This window comes from Bos grunniens, chromosome 4 (assembly GCF_055505025.1).
Source record: "Bos grunniens cultivar Pamir isolate PY7600 chromosome 4, Bosgru_T2T1.0, whole genome shotgun sequence".
Classification (NCBI taxonomy): domain Eukaryota; kingdom Metazoa; phylum Chordata; class Mammalia; order Artiodactyla; family Bovidae; genus Bos; species Bos grunniens.
In genome coordinates, this window is record NC_141168.1 from 68482175 (window position 1) to 68506365 (window position 24191).

The window sequence follows — 24191 nt, forward strand, 5'->3', positions numbered from 1 at the left end:
TTTTAATATATTTTGGTGGGGACAAAAAGGAAATCTGTGCTATTATGGTCTTGAATTAGAGGATTCTTAGGTGAATCTGAAAGTTTGCTGACTACATATATTATCATTAAACTTGTTTTGAAATTTGTAGATAACAGTGTATAAGGAGTAACTTATTTGTATGGTTTTGACATTCTTAATTTCTATTTCAGTGGTTGACCAAACCATCAGTAATAATTATATATTCATATGTTTGTACACATTCTCATTTAGGGGATTTTTTAAACTCTAAAGGTCTCACAGCCTGATAAATGAGCAGTCAAATGCTTCTGTATTTGTACATTTGGAAAATGTGATTCAATTTAAGACATTTTTGCAATAACTCTCATGCTGCAAGTATAGGAAATAGATAATGAAAGAGAAGACCTGCAAGTTTTGCCAGGGCTTTGGGTCAACAAGGTTAAAGGAAGGGAGAGGTGGGTGGATACGCTTAAGGGTCATGGATTTGGGTGCATTGCAAGTCATGGAGTGTCCCAATAGGAGTCAGGCTGCGACCTTCTGAATAGAAAAAAAGTTGGTCAAAACAGTATTTGGAATCAAGGGAAGCTCACAGGAAAATGGTAGGCGTATGATAAGCAAGGTCGAAACCCTCCAACTCTGTCACATGTGGTTTGATTCTGGGAGAAACGATAGACTATCATCTAGCCATTTCTAAATCAAGGCTCTTAGTCTATCCTACTCTTAGCGACCAGTAAGAATAACAGGAATATGTAGCAGAAAAAGAAAGAACTTTGATTCTGCATGTCAGAGGCATGTGCTGTGTACTTTTAGCTACTCAAGAACACTGTAATGAAATTCTGAGTTCTCAGAACAAATTAAAGAGTATTAAAAGAAAAACCAAACTTACAAATGTTTTACACCATTTTCATGACTAAAATTTTCTAGCATATCAGGGTATTGTAATGCATCCATTACTGTTAGAAGCAAAAGTTATGGCCCTTAAAACTGTGGTGGTTGGTGGTTTAGTCACTAAGTCGTGTCCAACTCTTGCAGCCCCATGTACTGTAGCCTGCCAGGCTTCTCGGTCCACAGAATTCTCCAGGCAAGAATATTGGAGTGGGTTGCTGTTTCATTCTCTAGGGGACCTTCCAACCCAGGAATCAAACCCAGGTCTCTTGCATTGCAGGCAGATTCTTTACCCACTGAGCTATGAGGGAAGTGTATCAAGATATTGTAATTCGTCTATTACTGTTAGAATTAAGACTTATAGCCCTTAAAACTATATCCATAGTTACTTTTAGATTTGGGATATCATCTGCAGTGGACATATATTAACTTTTCTTGCAAATATTATTTTGAGACCATTTCTTTGGGTTTCAATTGCACAGAATTCATGCTGGAGTATGTGTAAGAATTGTACTTCTCATGTTCTAAACTTTGTTGTCTAAGAGTTGAGGAAAGCTTCTCTCGAGAGCTGCCTTCACTTCCCGTCTTTATGCTCCTCTGGGAGTCTTGCTGCTGCTAAGTCGCTTCAGTCGTGTCCGACTCTGTGCGACCCTGTAGACGGCAGCCCACCAGGCTCCCCCGTCCCTGGGATTCTCCAGGCAAGAACACTGGAGTGGGTTGCCATTTCCTTCTCCAATGCATGAAAGTGAAAAGTGAAAGTGAAGTCGCTCAGTCGTGTCCAACTCTTAGCGACTCCATGGACTGCAGCCTACCAGGCTCCTCTGTCCGTGGGATTTTCCAGGCAAGAGTACTGGAGTGGGGTTTCTTTTGATTCTGGCTTCACATTCAGGCAGAATCCCTCCAACACTGTCCAAAGTGAGCCTGTGACCTGACTACTATCTAGTTAAGATAGACAGCAGACAGGGAATCATTTAGGGCCTATATGAAACTCTGGACCTAAAATATCACCCTAGCTAGTTTTTTAATTGATTATAAAAGTATACAATAAATATTTTAAGTTCTGTCACTTTATTTATATATAAAGAAGCAGCCAAAGCAAAAGTTGTTGACAGAAGGAAATGTTCTAACAGATATGAAGGTGCTTTTTGGACTTTTTAAAGTTCACTCATAGTTCAGTTGGTGGAGAATCTGCCTGCAGTGCAGGAGACCCTGGTTGGATTCCTGGGTTGGGAAGATGTGCTGGAGAAGGGATAGGCTACCCACTCCAGTATTCTTGGGCTTCCCTTGTGGCTCAGCTGGTAAAGAATCCTCCTGGAATGCGGGAGACATGGGTTTGATTCCTGGGCTGGGAAGATCCCCTGGAGAAAGGAAAGGCTACCCACTCCAGTATTCTGGCCTAGAGAATTCCATGGACTGTATAGTTCATGGGGTCACAAAGAGTTGGACACAACTGAAAGATTATCACTTTCACTTTCTGTCATATCAGAATTAAGATACTTCTAAATTTATTTCAGTCTCACTATCAATTTGGATTGTTCATTGAAATCTGTAAGTTAAGGTTCAATGATTTTAAACATTCTTCTGGTTTTCAAATAGCTTACAAAAAAAAACCTGTTCTTTAAATCACTAGAAAAGTGCAGATATAACCCTGGACAGTTTGACTAATGACAATGAAAGGTGACAGTCCTAGAATCTATGTCATAACTTGATTAATTGCTTTTCAAATGTTATTAAGGATTCTGAATGAATAATAAGATTGGTGTTTAGTATCAAGGCTCCCTCACAATTCCTAAATGGGTTTTAATTTTCAGAGTTAAATAATCATTATATCTAATTCATTTCTTTAACATCTTTAGACTGTTGGTTTTATTGAGAAGAGAACAGAGTATCTATTTCAATATGTTTTTCTTTTCCCTGATGTTATTCCTTATAGATTTCAATAATAATGGTTTTGAAATAAAAACAGTCCAATTCTGGCATTTCCTCTTAATAAAGGTTCATAGATCTGATGGATTATATAAACATGACAAGGAATTCACTTCAAAGATTATGATTATGGGAGCATTTAATTCTCAAATCTGCCTTGCTGCCTGTTTAGATACTCAGTAAAAATGAGCATTGTGCATTAGGATAAATGTTACCTTGAGAACTTTTATTTTTGCTTTGGTCATTGCTCATTTTGACCAGTCTATAGCACCTGCTTCTCTTACCAGCATATCTGTTTACTTGTCTGTAGTCTCATTTTTACCTCTTGCCACCACAGTGATTGGGCTTCCTTGGTGGCTCATCTGGTAAAGAATCCGCATGCAATGCAGGAGGTCTGGGTTTGATCCCTGGGTTGGGAAGATCCCCTGGATAAGGGAACGGTTACCTACTTCAGTATTCTAGCCTGGAGAATTCCATGAACTGTGTAGTTCATGGGGTCACAAAGAATTGGACATGACTGAGTAACTTTCACTAGTGGCTACAAGCTTCCATTATTCCCTCAAGTTCTTGAATCTCTTTGGCTCCCCTTTTCAGTATAGTATCTTCACTTATAACTTAAAGAGTAAATAGAATCCTAAATGATTTGCATGTCACCCATTATTACCTCCTTGCTTCTGTGTGAGATGATGAAATGGTCTTTTCAACTTATGGTCTTGGTCTCGTTCTTCCCCACGTCTTTAAGCACCTTGCTCCATCTGTCCCACCATCCCTACCAACCCCTCTCATCTTTAAAGCCTCTATCACCATTTTTCACTCAGCCCTTACTCAACTTGCTTCTTCTAGGAAGAAAGAATACACATACGTCACACACCTGATAAGATCCGTAATATACAGTTACCTTAAGTATTCACTCCTATTTCTGCCTTATTCTTTAAAGAATTTCTGAAAATCTCTAGGTGAAAGTGAAAGTGAAGTCGCTCAGTTGTGTCCAACTCTTTGGGACCCCATGGCCTGTAGCCTACCAGCTTCTTGGTCCATGGGATTCTCCAGGCAAGAATACTGGAGTGGGTTACCATTTCCTTCTCCAGGAGATCTTCCTGACCCAGGGGTTGAACCCAGGTCTCCCGCATTATAGGCAGACACTTTACCATCTCATTTTTTTCTACTGCCATTCATTTTTTAACTCATTCAATTCAAGCAGTTTGTTCCCCGCACTCAAGAAAGTATCCTCTAAACACTGGAAACCTCATTGCCAAATCTGACAGACAGTTCTTTTATACCATTTGACCCTTCTATGAGATCTGATACTGTACACCTTGCTTTTCCTTTCTTGAAATTTCTCTTCAAGCTTCTGAAATGCCACTTAAACCTTTTTTTTTTTTTTTTTTTTGCCTTTAGATATAAAGTTTAGATTCTGGTCCTCTTCAGGGTTTCATCTGAATCCCTCCTTTCTCTTGCTGAACATGTCCATAGGTGATATCACTTACCTCCATGACCTCAAGTACTCTCATGGGTCATTTCTGACTCCCTCTTTTCTTCTGACCACTATGCCTATGTTGTTAACCACCTTAAAGACACTGCCACTTGAATGACAAACAGATACCTCAGTTATTAACTGAAGTATTATTTTTGCCCCAAAACTCTTCTCTGCCTATTTTCCTTACCTTTGATTATTACGTACAAGATAGACATTGTATAGTCATCTTTGACTTCTCATCTCCTTTATGGTCAAAATCCATGTTGAATCACTGTCACATAAATTCCTAATTTAGTCCTTTTTTTCTGTCCTGTCCATATTGCCAGGGTTTTTGTTCAGGGTCATTCTTTCATTTATTAATTTATTCCATTATCTATTCTTCAACAAATTCTTATCAAGTGCCATGAATGACTCTATCTGCTGTGCTTTCCGTTATGTCAAGCTCTTTGAGACACTATGAACTGTAGCCCACCAGGCTCCTCTGTCCATGGGGATTTTCCTGGCAAGAATACTGAAGTGGGTTGCTATGCCCTCCTCCAGGGGATCTTCCCAACCCAGGGATAGAACCTGTGTCTCTAAAGTCTCATGCATTGGCAGGCAGGCTCTTTACCACTGGTGCTACTTGGGAAGCCCTAATGGCACTATGCCAAGGGCTAAAGATGGAGCTTGTAGCCTGGCGGGAGTTAAGAATAAGTAAATTACAATACAGCATTATAAAATCTAGATAAGGGAAAGGCAGGTTTGATGTATTAGCACTTGGGAGAGTTCCTAATCCCATCCTACAGGGCAAGAGGGGCATTGGTGAAAGCATCCTAGAAGAAGTGTTTCCTAAGATGAGACTTGAAGAGACGGTAAGAGTTAACCAGTTGAACGTGAGGGCAGAGGTGTTCCATAAGAGAGATCTACGTGCTGAAACCCAGAGTAGGAGAACACATGGCTAGCTTCAACAATTCATGCAAAGACAGGATGGCTGGAGCCTGGATTTCTAGGGAGGTGATGGCAAGTGTCAAGGTGGGAGAATTAGGCAGAAGCCACATCATGCATGGCTTTTAAGCTGTGCTAAGGAGTTGGTCTGTTTTTAAACATAAAAAATGATATAATCAGACCATCTTTTTAGAAAGAAATCTCTGCTACATTGGGGAATGGATGATCAGGGATAAGAAGGGAGATGGAAGATCAAGTAATAAATACAAGCAAGAAGTGATACTGCCCTGGGGATAGATACAGGTGGACATATTTAAAATACCTGAAGGGAGGAGTTAGGCATGATGGGAATATGGGAATGGAGATAGGATATGGAACGGCAGAACAAGTATCATGGGAGTAGATGGAGGTGCCAGAGGTCTATCCAACTGCTCCTTTGTAGTCACCCTTTTCACCAACCTGTTGGCGCTGGTGTGCCCGAGCACACAGTTCTCTCTCCGTTCCCTACACACCTTCCCCTGGTGGTCTCATTCATGTCATGGTTTTTCATACCATTAATATGCAGACAGCTTTCTAATTTAAATCTCTAGTCCAGATCTTTCTCCTTAACTCCAGGGCTCAAATACCCAACTGCAAACTCAGTATCTCATTTTGGGTGCCTAAGAAGTATCTCATTTTGGGTGCCTAAGAAGTATCTCAAGCATGAACAAAACTAAACTTCTGATCTTCGCACAGCCCTGCCAAACTTGCTCCACCCTCCTGCTCCTCAATATCTATGACTGGCAGAGTCATTCTCCCTTTACCAAAGCCAAAATCTTTTAGCTTATTCTTGACTCCTTTTTTTCCTCACACACCTCATCTCCAAATCCATCTGCAAATCCTTTTAGCTCTGTGTTCAAAATATGACCAGAATTCAGTCACCTCTCATCATTTATTCTTTTCTCTTGGCCTAGGCGACTGCCATCACTCACCTGGACATTACGGCAGCTTCCCAATCCCTAACCGGCATCATGTCTGTTTTAGCACTATTCCACCCCCTGCCACCGGAAATCCCTCACACCTAGTCAAAGTGATTCTATTAAAATATAATCACTTCCTTGTTCACCACTCTGCAATGTCTTCACATTTCACTCTCCAATAAAAGCTCAAGACTACAAGGTCCTGCTTGCTCTGATTCTTTGTCTTTGATATAATCTCTTAGTCACTGAGGTACAGGCTTATTGGCCCTGTGCTGTGCATTCTTCATCCTTTGACGCTGGTTTGTTTTTTTTTGCCAGTAACATTCATCAACTTCTTTTATTCACATTCTGAAACTGCTTTACTTGTTGAGAACACTTAACAAACAATATAAATACTTTTCGCATGGAGCCCTGCATTTTCTCTCAACACTTATTCATCAGCTTCTAATATACTACATGATTGATGTAACTGTTTTATGTATTTGTTGTCTGGAACCACCTGCCACAAAGTACATTCCACAACAGCAGGCATGTTTGTTTTGTTTACTGATATATCCCCAAACATCTTGCATATATTAGGTGCTCAATAAATATTGGTCAAATTTAGTCTTAAATAGCTGTTGAACAGGACTTCCCTGTTGGCTCAGTGGTAAAGAATCCACTTGCCAGTGCAGGAGACACGGGTTCAATCCCTGATCCAGAAAGATCCCACATGCCTCGGAGCAACTAAGCTTGTGAGCCACAACTATTGAGCCTGTACTCTAGAGCCCAAGAAATGTAACTGCTGAGCCCGTGTGCCCTAGAACCCATGCTCCACAACAAGAGAAGCCACCGCAACTAGGAGCCCATGCATCACAACTAGAGAAAAATTCCGCACAACAATGAGGACACAGCCAATAAATAAATAAGTACTTTCTAAAAAATAGCTGTTGAACGTACAAAACTGATGCTTGAGAGATGGACTTCTGGACTCTCTGGACATAAAGAGGTGAAGATACAGATCTAGGAGTCTGTGCTTTATTGGAAGTCTTCATCCTCTATTGCCTGGGAAGATGCAGTGACCTTCTGTTACATCTTCTGGTCCCTAGTTTCTTTCCCCTCCAATCCATTCACCACAGACACCAAAGTTGTCTAATTACAGTTATAAGTAGGCTGGTTTCCATGTCTTGATTAAAATTTCCCAGGGGTTCTCCACTACTAAAAGAGTGCAGAGCCCTCAGCAGGATTGTAAGACTTTCTGTGATGTGCCCCACTTAACCTTCCAACTTCATCCATACCCAGGCCCAGCCCACACAGCTTCTGTGCCAGTTACAGCATCCTAAACAGCCCTGCACATGGCACCTGCGTGGGTGTTGTGTCTGTCCAGAGTATCTGTCTCCTGCCTTGACTGTGCCTTAGCAACTCCAGCTTATCCGATATAGTAATATCTTCACTCTGAAATACTCTGTGGCCCATCCTTTACCGTAGTTAGCTCTCCTTCCCTATATTCCTCCAGAGATGTGCACCCATCTGGAATGCACAAACTAGAGGGCAGTGAGTGGGACAGGAGACTGGAACTGCCGACCAGTGGGCAGCATCTGTATGGTTAGCAAGTTTTTTTGATATCTTGACCTCTTTTCTCTGTTTCTCTCCCTCAAACACACATACACTGCTCTGAATTATTTTTCCTTGATCAGTTATATAAATGCAATCCTGAGCACACTTGTTTTTAAGTTGTCCTAACCTTTTGGTTTATTGATTTTTCAAAGATGCAGAGTGTTTACTGAGGTTCAGATATTGGATTCAATTCTTACTTTTCTGTTCTGTTCTATTTTTACGAGGATTGCTTTGTTTGGCATTCTTAATTTAAAAGTATTTAAGATTTCTGTAGAAGGTTTTATTTGGATCTTTTATTCTCTGATTATTGATCTCAATGTAGTGATATTTACATGCTTTTTTCTCTCAACACAGAACTGCGTTACGTTTACACAAGGAATCCACATTTATACAAAATGTGGCCAGTTTTGTTATTTCTTCTATTCACATTATTTTCTTATTTTCTAAAAGCTTTTTTATACTTTGCCTGAAAAGAAAATGTTATATACTGACAAAATTCACCTTGAAAAGTGTCCCTGGTTCACTTCACCACCAGAGAGTCTACCTGGTAACTTTGATTTCCAGAAAAGTTCTCATGTGTGAACAAAATAAAATTCAGGCTTACCCTAAGAACTAAGTGCAAATAGTGGTAAAGGAGGGCACCTCTTCACTCGACCACTCCGTATTTCAGGGTCGCAGCCTGGCATTTGGCATCCTTATGTGTCTCCTCTTTTTCTGTTTTCCCCTGGATGCTGCTCTCTCTTTATGTGACAGTGGCCATGACATAAATAGGTCCACTTACCACCAGCATTCCTCTGTAGGCATTTGATTTCTGCTCTAGGTAACACCGGAAGAGATTAATCAGTTATATAAACTCACTCGTGAGCACAGTTCTCCCCATTTGGAATTCACTGTCTTATACTGAGAGCATTTTCAACCACCGAGGGAGGGAAATGTCTGATTCATTAATGAGTAATGTACCAGCTTCCTCTCTGTGTCTCCCTTCAGTGGTTCACATTCAGACCATTCAGTCAGGTTCATCCTAATCAAATCCTGTAATTGACTGCAACTGGAGAAGATTGCGAGGCTATTTTTTTTAAAATTTAATTTGTGTACTTAGATGTTTCTCAAATGTGACCTGGGGGTTTGAGTTATTCAGGATTTCTGGATTAATTGAACAAAATCTGATAGCACTTCTGCACAATCTGAACTATAAAATTGCGTCTTTCCATTAGGCTGAAAAATAATTTTAAATAGTTTTATGGAATTTCAAGAATCTTAGCACTTTAATATTGAAAGCTTAATCTTCATATTTTCAAGGGCAGTGAAACATTCTTACCTGACCTACAGCTTATTAATGGGACAAAGGCTGTCCATCAATTAAGACACTGACAGTTCAATGTATTTTCTGAACAGGACCTTTTAATGATATGCACAATGATAAAACAAATGTCCATTTATTCTTAATTCCCAGAAGTTGAATACTTTCAGCCATTCTTAAAAGGACAAAGATATTTACTAACAGAGTAAGACTATGTGAAGGATAGTCTTGAGAATATAATGGAATTCAGTTCTTTTTATCTTTACTAGTATCATATCAGAGTTGAACAATGATCTCAATCATATGTTACAGCTGGAAAATGCAAGTTGGCTTTTTCTTGTGCAATGATTCAGTCATTTTCAACTTCTAAAATGTTTATTGGAAGAAGGGATACAGTATTAGATAAAAATCTGAGTAAGAGCACTATTTGGGTCTCTTTCAAAGAAACAACATTTGTGTAATAATCAGGAGTAATTGTTTAGAGCAGCCACCAAAATAATATTTATAACACATTAAAATCATTTTGTGCCATGTTTCTTTTCTCCTACAGAAACCTACATATGAATTTTAATAACCTTTTTATTATAAAGTATGCAAATAAATATAGGAATTCTTTTTCTGTTTCAGAAATTTCATGTCAGTGACAGGTTGCCATATAGACTGTAATGAGCTCACAAATCTTTTCCTTGATTTTTAGGGGAAAAAAACCTTTATTTTATATGGTTATATTTTCATAGGATCTTTAAAACCACCTGTTATGAACAGGTTACCTTGATAATCACTTTGAAAACACCATATTTTAGATACACAGCATCAAAACATCAACAACAACCCCCCAAAAAAGTATGCACTTTTGCAACATGTGTGTGCTATAAAAACCTAAAAAGTACTGTTCTACTCCAACTGATAGATAGGTTTGGCCAAAATAGTTTCAATCTAAGTTCTGTTAATAAAAATGGTAATTATTCCCTTATTTTTCTCCATTTGCTTACAACTCATATTGTCATGTAATACACATTCATGGGACATAATTATACTAAAATTTTATTCATTGTTTAATATGAAATTCAATTTAACTAAGCATTCTGTAGACTCATTTGCTAAGCCTCAGTGGTGATGTGGATTTACTTTTCTTTAAAGAGGTAAAATAATAGTTCCTTCCTGGAGAAGGCAATGGCAGCCTACTCTAGTCCTCTTGCCTGGACAATCCCATGGAGGGAGGAGCCTGGTAGGCTACAGTCCATGGGGTCGCAAAGAGTCGGACACGACTGAGCGACTAACACACATACACACACACAATAGTTCCTTGTTTGTTGTTCTATGTTAGTGTGGAAAGCCCTTACAGTGGCCTTTGTCTTAGAGTACAATTTAAGAAGGACTTCAGGAACTTGAAATAGCTTGAGAGGAAAACCGCAAGATGGCCAAAGAGTAGAAAAATAAGAAATAATACTATTTAAACTGTGGATGAGAGGGCTAAGGTGATGAAAGAGTCGGCAAGTATTTGGAGTGGGCTCACCCAGTGGACTATGCCAAGTTCCTCATTTTTGATGAGGGTAAGCAGAAACTGGCTACACAGCTTAGGAAGATGAGCATAAAAGCAGCATTTATTGAATGCCAAATTCCAGTGTCTCATAATTTATCTTTAACCCTCCTGTCCAACCCATGGATGTGTACCCTTATTATTCCCATGTTTTAGATGAAGAAACTGACACTTGGGGTCAGAAAGTATGTAAATGGTAAAGCCCGGATTCACATCACATTGAAGTGTGATGACACTGAAGCCCGTACTCTCTCCACTACACATGCCCTCTTCTCCAGAAGGCTTATGAGTTATTGGGAACAATGTTGTCAAGCAAAATAGTCTGTAAATATTAGACATAAAATGAAATCATGTGTGTTTTGACTCATTTAAATGTGGTCATATAAAAGAGTAGTCATGTGGGGAAAAATCATGAAGACTCCTTATGTGCCTTTGACTTACTATTAGAAATCATCGTCAAGGTAGTGTCTGGCTACATTAGAAAGGATTTTTGACATGCATTATTTTATCTTTCTGAAGTCAGTTTTAGGTTTTTTGATGATAATAACACTTAAGTGTTAAAACTTTAGACCTAAGAATTAAATGTTCCACAAGGCATGTTTTAAAATTTGCTGTTTCAACAATCCAGTAGATCCATCACTTTTCAAGTTAGGTTGCACATTTAGATTTTCAGCATTTATTTTACTGTCTTCAAATCCACAGACTGTACACTTTTTGGGGATAGAAACTCTCTATTTATACAGGGGCATGGTATACAATGGGAGCTCACAAATATTTGATTAATATTTGATAAGCTATGACTTCATAAGTAATGAGTGTTTATAAATATAATATTTTAAATGTCATCAGGAATCTCCTATTAGGATCTTCTTTCCTGGACTTTGTTTTTATGGGCACCCTTTTAAATTAATGGAAATAATATATAAATGTAGAAAGGGCTAAGAATTTTCCCTAGTATTTCACTGTGGTAAGTCATCCTGGAGAATTTAGCCATGACTGTTTTTATGACTGCAATTTCCTTAATACGGGACTTCAGCCATTTTCCATCATCATAAATCCCTTTTATACACTTAAAAGCAGGATTGAAGTGTTTTCTAGCTTTTTATATCCTGACTCTTCACTTAGATACATTATTTCTATCTTTGATAGAAATATTTCTATCAAATACATTATTTCTATTTTTATGTTAAATTCTAAAGGAGATCAGCCCTGGGTGTTCTTTGGAAGGAATGATGCTAAAGCTGAAACTCTAGTACTTTGGCCACCTCATGCGAAGAGTTGAGTCATTGGAAAAGACTCTGATGCTGGGAGGGATTGAGGGCAGGAGGAAAAGGGGACGACAGGGGATGAGATGGCTGGATGGCATCACCGACTCGATGGATGTGAGTTTGAGTGAACTCCGGGAGTTGGTGATGGACAGGGAGGCCTGGCGTGCTGCGATTCGTGGGGTTGCAAAGAGTCGGACATGACTGAGTGACTGAACTGAACTGAACTGAAATATTGAGGTAGAATTTGAAACTATAGAGCAGGATAAAAGCTACTATAGCACCTCAGAAATTTTAACTAGAAGATACTTTCCAAATGCAGATTGAAATATTTAATTATTCAAGTAAATAAACAATCTTTTCCAGTTACTCCAGTTACTTGAATATTTTATATAAGGCTGCTTTTGTGCACTTGAGTTTGAATTCACAAGTTTGTAGAATCTTCAAGTGGACATTATTTGGTCAAGACTTCTTCAGGCACAAGAAATAAAATAATCCCAATGAAACTGCTGATAAAAGAGAAAGAAAGGAGGAAAGGAAAAATTTACTGGTTCTCATTAGCTGAAGAAGACCCAGTAGAAATGGATACTTCAGCAATTGCACTAGTGACTTGCCTTTCTCCATGTCTAGGATGTTCTATCCCTTGGGTCATTTTCATGCCAAGGCAGGCTTTTTCCACCCAGTGACAAAATGGTCATCAAACACTACAAATTAACATCATCCTTAGGGCTGGTGATCTTTAAGAGAGAGAGAGATCTCCTCCCAGTATCTATGCTGCTGCTGCTAAGTCGCTTCAGTCGTGTCCGACTCTGCGACCCCAGAGACGGCAGCCCACCAGGCTCCCCCGTCCCTGGGATTCTCCAGGCAAGAACACTGGAGTGAGTTGCCATTTCCTTCTCCAATGCATGAAAGTGAAAAGTGAAAGTGAAGTCACTCAGTCGTGTCCGACTCCTAGCGAACCCATGGACTGCAACCTACCAGGCTCTCCCGTCCATGGGATTTTCCAGGCAAGAGTACTGGAGTGGGGTGCCATTGCCTTCTCCGCCCAGTATCTATATTAAGCCCCAAAAGACTCTGGCTGCCTTGCTTTAGTCACATGCTCACCCCTGACCAGGCTCTGGGTCAGAGGAATAGAATTCACTAACAGACCAGCCTGGTTTGCAAGCTCACCTTCAGGTGAGGAGGTGATTGACGGCCCCATTAGATAGGGGAGAGTTTTCAAAAGAGTTGCCAGTAGTAGAGAGAGTCGGGGCTGTGCAAGTAAATACAGAAAATTTTTTCAAAATATTGTGCCTTTAAGTCTTTTCCAGGAAATACAAATAATTTGAAACAGTCCAAATAAGCATCATATTTTTTAAAAAAATATAAATACACTTATAAAAACTAGATATCATGTTTTTCATATTTTAGATAATATTTTATCCTCTTTGAATCTCTTTTTTTTTCATAAAAACATGGGATTTTTCCATTTGCCTTAAAAAAATGTGAGCAATGCTTATCTTCTAAGAAAACATTCAGATTAGAAGAATTTATATAATGGACCGAATCTTATAAACTATAAAGCACTGACTATATAGTTATAAAATATTATGATTTCTAAGAAAATTCCTAAAGAAAACAAATTTACCCATTTCAGTGTTTTAAAAGTGTCTCCCTTACAAAACCTGTTCCATAACTCCTGTCATATTTTTTCATGAGGCATCAGTACTTGCTTACAACATAGGGGCTTCCTGTGGCACAGACAGTAAAGAATTTGCCTATAGTGCAGGAGACCTGGAGGCTATCCCTGGCTTGGGACGATCCCCTGGAAAACCGAATGACTACCCACTCCAGTATTCTGGCCTGGAGAATTCCATGGAAAGAGGAGCCTGGTGGGCTGCAGTGCATGGGGTTGCAGAGTCGGATATGACTGAGCGACTTTCATAACACAGGCATATGCTTTGAGACAAGTTTTTGTTGATGAGGACAGTGATGGTGATGGTGGTAATGGTGATAGGCACAGGTAGTTAATAAATTCTTAGAGAATTAAGTGTATTTCTAGATTTCTAGGGCATGAAAAGCCCAATGTAAGCACGTTACAATATATGAGAAAACTAGAGGTAGATAGATGGCATACAGAGTTGAGTAGGTGGTATTACCTTTAGGTTAAGCTAGTATTTGTAGCTAATAGAGCAGTCCTCTTTAAAGGAAATACCCCTAAATACCAAAACTTTAATGACAAAGGTACCATTGAGATAATCACTCCCAGGAAATATGTTGCCAGTGAGATTATCTTAACTATCAACTAAAAAGGAATAAAGAAATGTTTTATGAATGATTCAGTTTCACCTGCTATGTGCATGACATTTTAAGAGAATGAATTAGTCAGTCTGTTTGAATCATCTTTACGTGTTCCTTTTAGTAAGGATCTCAAAGTTGGTTAAATGGCCAGCACTATTTCAGAAAGAAAGAAAAAACAAACAGTAAAAAGACATTTTATATTGAAAGCCTGATCCAAGCATATCACAGGAAATAAATATATCAAGACAAAAATACATGAAAGATGGAAGTATTTCTGGAGTCACTCCCAACATAAATATTAAAATTGCTCACACAGCCTGATCTGGCAGATGATAGGGAAGAAAAAGAAATGCCAATTCAATGGCACTGGAGTAAAATGTAGAAAAACAATCTCAGAGTTTAATATTATTAGAGTTGAATATACTTCAAAAGTTCATCAATTCAACCCAGGGGTATGCTTGTAGGTATTTAATAACCATCCCTCCATGGGGGGAGAGCTCTGATTTGTAGTGTTTGCCAACTTCTATGGTGTAAATACTTCCACCATGGCCAATGTCAAGCTACCAAGATGAGGTCACTGAACATGAGTTGCGAAGAGATGTACATGATAAGCTCCCATTAGCTGGTTCCAGAGGACTCCATTACACAACTTGTTAAACACTATAATTTTGCAAATAAGAAAGCAGCTAAAGCCAAAGGAACTGGGTGAATGCTTTGGGGTCGTACAACTATGTAGCTGTACTGCCACAGCTAAAACTCAGGGTAATGCCTCCCCACCCCATGCTGAGCTTCACTACTGTGAATGCATTGTGAGGAAAGGACCATGACTGATTGATTGATAGACCTGCCTGACTCCCTTAACCTGGTTAATTTTCCCTTGTGGGGCTCCCATAGACATTTCCATGTTGAGTTTAAATTGTCGCCTGTTTGCTTCCTTGACTAATCTGAGATCTCACTGACAATTTGAAAGTGTTTTACTTATTTTTGTATCTTCAGCACTCTGCACAGTATCTGGAATACACTACATGGTCGAAAAGTATTAGTTGAGCACATGAACAAACAATAATTGAGATATTTATTGGCTTACTGTGTGCCAAGCACTGCTTGTAGGGGTTTATAAGCATTCATTCACTGAATCCCCCTCTCAGAGTGACCATCACAAGAGACAGGTGCTGTAATCACGCTGATATTTCAGATGAGAAAACAGATGCTCAGAAAGATTTACCCAAGGTCGCACAGACAGTGAATGGACTCAAACCCTGCAGTCTGTCTCCAGAGCCTATGCACTCACTCACTCAGATGTCAGTTAACTGGCAGCATCATCAGGGTGTATAGCTCAGCAACATATATTTCCAGAAGTATTCCTCGACTACTTGTAAAGGACACAAACATTTCCTAGAGAAGATCCAATCTGACCAATACACACCATTGTTAATGGGGACCTTAATTAATTGGAATGATGAGTAAAACAGGATGTTTGTTTTCTTTTTATCTGAGGAGTAAACAGAAACCCATATTTTAATTTAAAATTCTGTTGTTGACATGGGCCCTAGTCCTATATTTTTGCTTTAATAAATTTTTAAAAAAATTAACCTTTCTTTGATTTCTCAACCTGAAAAACCACGTCACTATTTGCTATCAAGAGAATGTAAAGAGAGTATAAGAGACTGAGTTACTAACTCCAGGGGAATTCTGCATTGTTTTTTCCTTAAATAGATTTTTTTTTTTCCTCCTTCCCTACTGGTTTTCTTATGATTTGCCATCTCACTAAGCAAGATAACAAAGAAACCTGTTAATGCATTTGTATATTTTCTTGGGTTCTAGTTGATTGAGGTTTAGTATCGTGAAACACTTACCTACCAACCTTAAGATATGAACCTGTTTTTTAAACATAATATAATACCTCAGATTTTTTAAAAAGTTTTGAAGGCTCCCTCAAAAAGCCTAGAAGAAAAAAGTCATTCTCACTCCACACTATTAATGGGCATCAATTAAGATGCAGTTTGGTTGTAGTGCTTTTTTTGTTGTTTTAACAGTGATATTTCATTTATATTCTTCCCTTATTGTTTTTCTAGAGAAAATACAGTGATAAATTATGTATTAGACTAATATTTCCATTTTCAGGAGATACAGTGATACCATTTTGAGAAGTGCCTTTAATTTTTCTGCATAATATATTCTAGAAGGTTTAGGCACTTATTTGTTGTTTGTATCATCTTCTAATAGGACCACTTGTCTTGAATCCTTTTCTTAACAATCCTTGCAATTCCCACCACCAGTGCAAAAATTTTTCTACTAAATTTCCAATTAAAATTACATACAAAAACAGCACATTTATGTGTGTTTATAAATATATGTACACGTGTAAGAATCATATCAGTTCAGTTTAGTTCAGTCGCTCAGTGTCCAACTCCTTGTGACCCCATGAATTGCAGCACGCCAGGCCTCCCTGTCCATCACCAACTCCCGGAGTTTACTCGAACTCATGTCCATCGAGTTGGTGATGCCATCCAGCCATCTCATCCTCTGTCATCCCCTTCTCCTCCTGCCCCCAATCCCTCCCAGCATCAGAGTCTTTTCCAGTGAGTCAACTCTTTGCATGAGGTGACCAAATTATTGGAGTTTCAGCATCAGTCCTTCCAATGAATACTCAGGACTGATCTTGAGAATGGACTGGTTGGATCTCCTTGCAGTCCAAGGGACTCTCAAGAGTCTTCTCCAACACCACAGTTCAAAAGCATCAATTCTTTGGCACTCAGCTTTCTTCACAGTCCAACTCTCACATCTATATATGACCACTGGAAAAACCATAGCCTTGACTAGACGGATGTTTGTTGGCAAAGTAATGTCTCTGCTTTTGAATACGCTGTCTAGGTTGGTCATAACTTTCCTTCCAAGGAGTAAGTGTCTTTTTAATTTCATGGCTGCAATCACCATCTGCAGTGATTTTGGAGTCCAAAAAAATAAAGTCTGACACTGTTTCCACTGTTTCCCCATCTACTTCCCATGAACTGATGGGACCAGATGCCATGATCATAGTTTTCAGAATCATATAGTTATATATATATATGTATACACATACACACATATGCTATGTAACTGAGCAAATTGCTTTCAAAGATGAGATCTCTTTTTGATACTTGGAGCAGTCATGTGAGGCCATTGGACCCTGGGACTCAGAGGTGAATGAATGAATTGCCTAAAGTCACACAACTAGAGAGGGAAAGGGCCAGAACCAGAGCTCTGTCTCGCTTCTGCTCCGATGCACTCTCCCTCTTAGCTCAGGAAGCTGTTTCAGTGTTAGTGAAGCATTCAACAGACTGTACAGGTTCTTGTCAGCCAGATGTGGGACTGAATCTGGTTCTGACTGTGTGACTTTGGGCAAGTTTGCTTGCCTAGAAATGGAGAATAGTAATGCTTCCTACGTCACAGGGTGTTTATGAAGAGTATATCAGAGGTTCAGCAGAATGCCTGGCACGTGGTGTAGGCACTCAATACATGTTATTGTTATTTTTACTATTACATGTTTTATTCCTTATTGAAGCTCTGCCTTGCCCTCTGTAATTTTGTAGCCTTTAAAGCCTATATCCCCTAATCAGATGCCTTCATTTGGATCCTGAAAATCATTGTATCCTTAACCTTTCTTGTTTTTTTTTCCATATCTCATGAATGTGAAGAGGAAGTCATATACATTGTGTCTTATCTTCAGGAAGCCCTAAAAGCTACTATACAATCCTTTCTTTCATTTCTTGCTGACCTCAAATTGCATGCCCTGCTGTAGATATTCTAAACTTTCTCCTACACCCTGAAGTCAGTCCTTGGTAACTCCTCTGTATCCATCAATTTCAGCAGATGATCATATACCCTAATTTATTTTTAGATATTGAGATCATATGCCCTAAACTCCTTAAATGTCCCTATATCTTTATCTGACATCTCATCCTCTCCTGCTGTCTCAGAAAGAGAGTCTTCTCTTACATTTCAGGGCTCTTGGAAATGCCTCGTTTTGCTCTCTTGCAATGTTGATCAAGTACTTTTATCTCCCTCATTTGCCCTTCTTGTTTTCCCTACTTCTCTAGGTTCAACTACTTGTTTTTCTCCTGACTGTGTCACATACTCTCTCTTGTACAAATGGCTCTCCCACTAGAAATTCCCATTCCTCGTTGTCCTTCAGGACTCAACTCCAGCATCATTTCCAGTATGATTGTTTGCCCTTCCTACAGACTGACATAATTTCTGTCAACCTCGTGCCTCTACCAAGTGACTGTGAGGTTTGCAGGGGAGGTACCATGTTCTGTATTCCCAGCATCTACCACAGTGTCTGGCCTTTAGTAAATACCTAACAAATGTTAGAAGGAAAAGAGACCTACAAATGAGTGTCTTTCCTACAAATTAAAGTCCCCTCAACCCTCACTGTCCTTCCTTTGACAAGCATTCTACTTCCTCATCACACATTCCCTTTCAATTCAGTGTCTGACACCACTGTTGAATCTACTGAAAGTACTCTTGTGAAGGTCAACAAGTAGCCTTTGTATGATTATATCCACTTTCCTGACCCTTTCGCCCACCGTCTGTGACACAGTGCAATACTGGCTGTCTTGACATCTCCCTGAACTAACTTACCTCCCTTGACTCCTTCCCTAGTTTTTCCAGTGTGCAAATTGCCAAGACGTGGTTCATTTGTCTTCTCTTCCTTCACCTTGTCCCTCCAGGAACATAGTCATTCTTGTTATTAACCATCACCTCTGTGCGCAGAGTTTGTTTCTGTTCCAATCACAATCCTATTTATCCCACTAAGATCAAGTTTTGGAGTTTCATTCTTTCTAATGCAGAGATGGCAGATACTTGGCACCCATGCTTCTGCTTGCCTCTGTCTCGTCTAAGAGGGATATTATTTCACCCAAGACCAGTTGCACTACTTTCTCAGTATGAGCAGGCTTCTCAGAATTTTCATTATACTCCTCTGTCGCTTGGTACTAATGCTCTGTCGCTTGGTACTAATGCTATGTTGCTTGGAATCTTCATTCTTCACTTACTCACCTGCTTACTGGTAAACAGTGTAAAACCTATTAGTCATCCCTGTAGTAGATCATTTTCACTCATTTCTCAACAACACATCAAACTCAACATGTTTACAGTCAGCTTATCATATTCTTCGATCGTTAGCCTAACTTCCTCCTGCTGACTACCCTAGCTTTGTAACTTGTTCCATTCCACTTTTTCCCAGATTACACTGCTTATCCTTTACCTTGTCTTTTGTGCTCCACCAACTTAGGTGTCAAATCTTATTTATTCAAATAATTCTCACTCATCCCTTCCTTTCTATTTTTGGGGCCACCATTTGCTTCTGGCCCTTTTTACCTGGTTGTGGGCTATAATACCTGTCGTCTGGCCTCCTCATTGCCAGGTTCTACCTGCTCTAAGTCACTTTGCCTCCAGATCAATCTACCTAGAGTAAAACCTTGCTCATATGACTCTCTACCTCAGAATCCTTCAGTGACTTTCTATTATCTCCTAAATAATGCCTGTAATTCCTGTCAATTTGGTAAGATAAAATTATCTTTGATTTTGGAATCAATAAGATTTGGATTCAGGTTCTGGCTACTACACTTATCTGTTCTGTGACTTTGAACTTACTGTTTAATTTTTATTCACTCATATTAATATTTATTCACTCATAATTTTATTCACTCATATTAATATTTATTCATTTTATTTAAATTTTATTCAACATATATTTATTGAACACCTTCTTTGGTCTAGGCTCTGTATGAAGCCCATGAGATGGAGTGATGAGCCAAACAGGCATTGTCCTTTTCTTCTGGATCTCAAACATATTGGACTTGTCCATATTTCTCATGATCATAGTCATCCCAAGTACAGGTCATACTTTCCTCTCTTGATGCTTTTAGCTTCTGGTTTTTGCTATACAGAAAATCATAATAGCATGCACTATAGTAATTTTCATATGTGTATCATATCTCAGCTTCAGTGTAAGTTCACTGAAGGGTAAGTGCCATGTCCCATTTCCCAAACTGCAAGCACAGAGCCATGCACAGTGAATTCTGTTGTGTTTCTATGGACCTCGAATTAGTCTTTGGCATAATTACAATGCCCAGTATGTTTTTGGAGACTCCTTTTGTCCTGTCAGAATTTCACATTTTTTAAAATGAAGAGGAAGTAGTAGCCATTTGGTTTCTGCTTCTAAGACCTCTCTTTTCCAAACCTGCCTGTAACTATTATAAGTAGAACTCACAATGTGCACCTTCAGTTTTTAAAACCTGAATAACAAGTCCACTCATGCTTCCTAGTAGAAATACTGTCCGTGCACATAAAATGGAATGTTAAAATAACGTTCTTTTAACTAAATAGCTTTTGACTTGGTAATGAACAATATGTTGTTTTTCCCTGAGAAATAATTCCAGCATTTTAGTCCTAAAGATTATATTTTATACATTTTAAGCTTGCTGTTTTTACATTCCCAGTGATCTTACATTATTAAGTTAAGCATTTGCCTATCCAAAACAATAGGTCAATTATAGCCAAATTATAACCATACCTTTTCTCTGCACACAAAATCCTATAAACAGCATGTGATCATATTGCTTCTAGAATTTATGATTGTTTTCTTCCAAAAGGAAGCTAAATTTAGCTTAGTAATTCTACATGCTCCCAAGGAAACAATGCCTGCTGTGATTTGTAGAGTAAATGAATCTGAACCACAGTTCCTTTACTTGACTAACTGAGAAAGTTTAAATATCACCCTAGTCATTAACCACAGATATTAAACCACATGAAACAACCAGCAAGGGGTTAAGAAAGAAATGTGCTATTTTTCTGACTTCACTGCTGAATGAGTCTAACTTAGTTGTTGTATCGTTCTTAATACAGAACATTGTTTGCATCTTATAATGGTTCTCTAAAATTACTTGTTTGTGGCTTGAGTTCTAAAATTAAAACTATGTAAAGTCATGTCCAACTGCACAATGCATCTTTATGTGAAGTCAGCTAGAGTTTTTTGTTTTCACTCAATGTAAAAATTCCAGTTAGGAAGATTTGTTTCTAACAGTCTAACTGGTATAGTTCTCTCAGTTTCTTCTTCTTTGTTTCTAATGACAACTAAACTGCTCTTGCCTTGAACGTCTTTTGGCAGATAAAATTCTCACCATGAAGGCCCCTGCTGTGCTTGCACCTGGCATTCTTGTGCTTCTGTTTACCTTCGTGCAGAAGAGCAATGGGGAGTGTAAAGAGGCACTAGTAAAGTCCAGGATGAATGTGAACATGCAATATCAGCTTCCTAACTTCACTGCAGAAACATCCATACAGAATGTTGTTTTGCACAAACATCACATTTACCTCGGTGCCGTTAACTACATTTATGTTTTAAATGACAAAGACCTTCAGAAGGTTGCTGAGTACAAGACTGGGCCTGTGCTGGAACACCCAGATTGTTTCCCATGTCAGGACTGCAGCCATAAAGCCAATTTATCAGGTGGTGTTTGGAAAGATAACATCAACATGGCTCTGCTTGTTGACACGTACTATGATGATCAACTCATTAGCTGTGGCAGTGTCCACAGAGGGACCTGCCAGCGACACGTCCTTCCACCCAACAATACTGCAGACATAGAGTCGGAGGTTCACTGCATGTACTCTCCTCAGGCAGACGAAGAGACCAACCAGTGTCCTGACTGTGTGGTGAGTGCCCTGGGAACCAAAGTCCTACTGTCTGAAAAGGATCGATTCATCAACTTCTTCGTGGGCAATACCATAAATTCTTCTTACCTTCCAGATTATATATTGCACTCGATATCGGTGAGAAGGCTAAAGGAAACACAAGATGGTTTTAAGTTTTTGACAGACCAATCCTATATTGATGTTCTACCTGAACTCCGAGATTCCTACCCCATTAAGTATGTCCACGCCTTTGAAAGCAACCATTTTATTTACTTTTTGACGGTCCAGCGGGAAACTCTAGATGCTCAGACTTTTCACACAAGAATAATCAGGTTCTGTTCCGCAGACTCTGGATTGCATTCGTACATGGAAATGCCTCTGGAGTGTATTCTGACGGAAAAGAGAAGAAAGAGATCCACAAAGCAGGAAGTGTTTAATATTCTCCAAGCTGCATATGTCAGTAAGCCAGGGGCTCAGCTCGCTAGGCAAATAGGTGCCAGCCTGAATGATGACATTCTGTACGGGGTGTTTGCACAAAGCAAGCCAGATTCCTCAGAACCAATGAATCGTTCTGCTGTCTGTGCATTCCCTGTCAAATATGTCAATGAGTTCTTCAACAAAATCGTCAACAAAAACAATGTGAGATGTCTCCAGCACTTTTATGGCCCCAACCATGAACACTGCTTCAATAGGGTAAGTCACACAGGTTTCCTACTTGCAAATTATGAGGCACATGTCAGAATAGGTACCAGCCTAAAAGTGTAATATTAATAGCATTTAGAACAAGATGCTTAATTGTAGGTGTTAAAGGCTTTTTTTTTAATGAGGTCCCATTCTCTTACTGATGTATGAATTGTCTATATTCTTGGCTTTACTTAAAGAAACTTAACTAAAAACAAACAGAAAACTCTTCTAGAATGTTGATACATTAAACATTTTTAAGTGCACTAATATGCTTCTCTGAATTAATTAGAAAACTATAGAGGAAATTTTTGCTCTCAGATTCCTCCTTTGGATCTTGACTTCAATGCCTGAAGTCCTACTTGAATGGGCATGTATCTACCAAGTTCTGATTTGGTGCTTTTCACCTGGTTGACATTCGATGTCTATAGATATAAATATTTTGATTGATGATTGTTTATACAACATAAAATGGTATTTTCACAGGAACTGTTAGGGAAATTCTTTGTTGCTTTGATTTAAATATAGTAAAGGCTACCAGTTATACCCAGAGGATTTATCCTGCTGGTCATCAGATCATTTAGGGCTAGCATCAAATTGAGAGGAAGAACATCAAATTGGGAGTCCATTGTGGCCTTGCGCTTTCTTGGTGGGGACCCAGATTTGAACATTACAGACTTGCTATGCCTCCTAACCTAAGGACCACTATGATCATAATTGGATGAAAAAATGGTATAGCTTTTCTAAAGACACCTGACTTTGAAAATGTACATCTCCCTTACTCTTAACTGTTTTCAGTCTAAGTGGTAAAGGTTATAATTGCAAGCAGGAAGAACATTACACATGTCCTTGATAAAAGGAAGTATATAATTTGCAGATGGGTACCAAGGACATATGAATTCAGAAACGTTTGTTTTACTTTTGCTGAAATGTCTAGGATACTTCTCCAGATGGAAACTCTACGTAGTTTATTTATAAAGTTAGAAAAATGCTTCGGAGAAAATGAATCCATCTTTCAGTGAACTAAAGCCATAACTTACTTCCTTTCCTCTCGAAAGTCTATGAATATACATAATATACATACATATAAATTCCAACTAAGACTTATTTCTCCCTGAATACATTTTAATATGTGTGGCAAAATCTGTGAGAAGCAATGGGATTGCTCATGAGGCTACCCCTTTTCCTTACTAGAAAATGCAAAAGAATGAAAGGAAACAAAAAAACTTTCAGAAACCTGGGAATTAGGAAATAAAAGTGTAATATTAATAGTATTTCAGAGAAAACACTTTTCCTGCATCCAATAAATTGCTTCAGAAACACAAGTTTAGAAATGAGTCAACTGGAAATTCCTGCAGGGCCTCTAAAGCACATGACTTTGTTATTTAAATCTTGTGTAAATTTGTTGAAAACTAAAGAGACTTTACCTTACAAGGATATATTGATATCTTATCTCTTTGCTTTATTTTGTACATTTCAAACCCCAGATATAAAAGTATTTATCAATTCTAGAAATTCTCAAAACACAGCTGAACTTTATCCTACCCGTTTGACATTTTTAGTGTTCCAAGAGGAACAAAAAGGCAGGATTACCCAATGAAATTCAGGTCAGTTTTATCACCCAGGAAAAATGCCCAAAATGCACCAACCACACCTGAAACTATTATCACTCCCATCGCAA

At 38.7% G+C, this 24191-nt stretch overlaps 1 protein-coding gene across 5 annotated transcripts in view; it reads left to right on the plus strand.

Moving 5' to 3' along the window:
* The window catches only part of MET (MET proto-oncogene, receptor tyrosine kinase), a 115085-nt gene that overhangs the window by 9376 nt on the left and 81518 nt on the right, over positions 1–24191 (plus strand). For all 5 annotated transcript variants that reach the window (XM_086396738.1, XM_086396741.1, XM_086396742.1 and 2 more), the window contains exon 2: positions 21306–22522. In XM_086396738.1, the coding sequence (XP_086252864.1) occupies positions 21320–22522 (1203 nt within the window). In that variant the 5' untranslated portion in view covers positions 21306–21319. The remainder of the gene's footprint in view (positions 1–21305; positions 22523–24191) is intronic.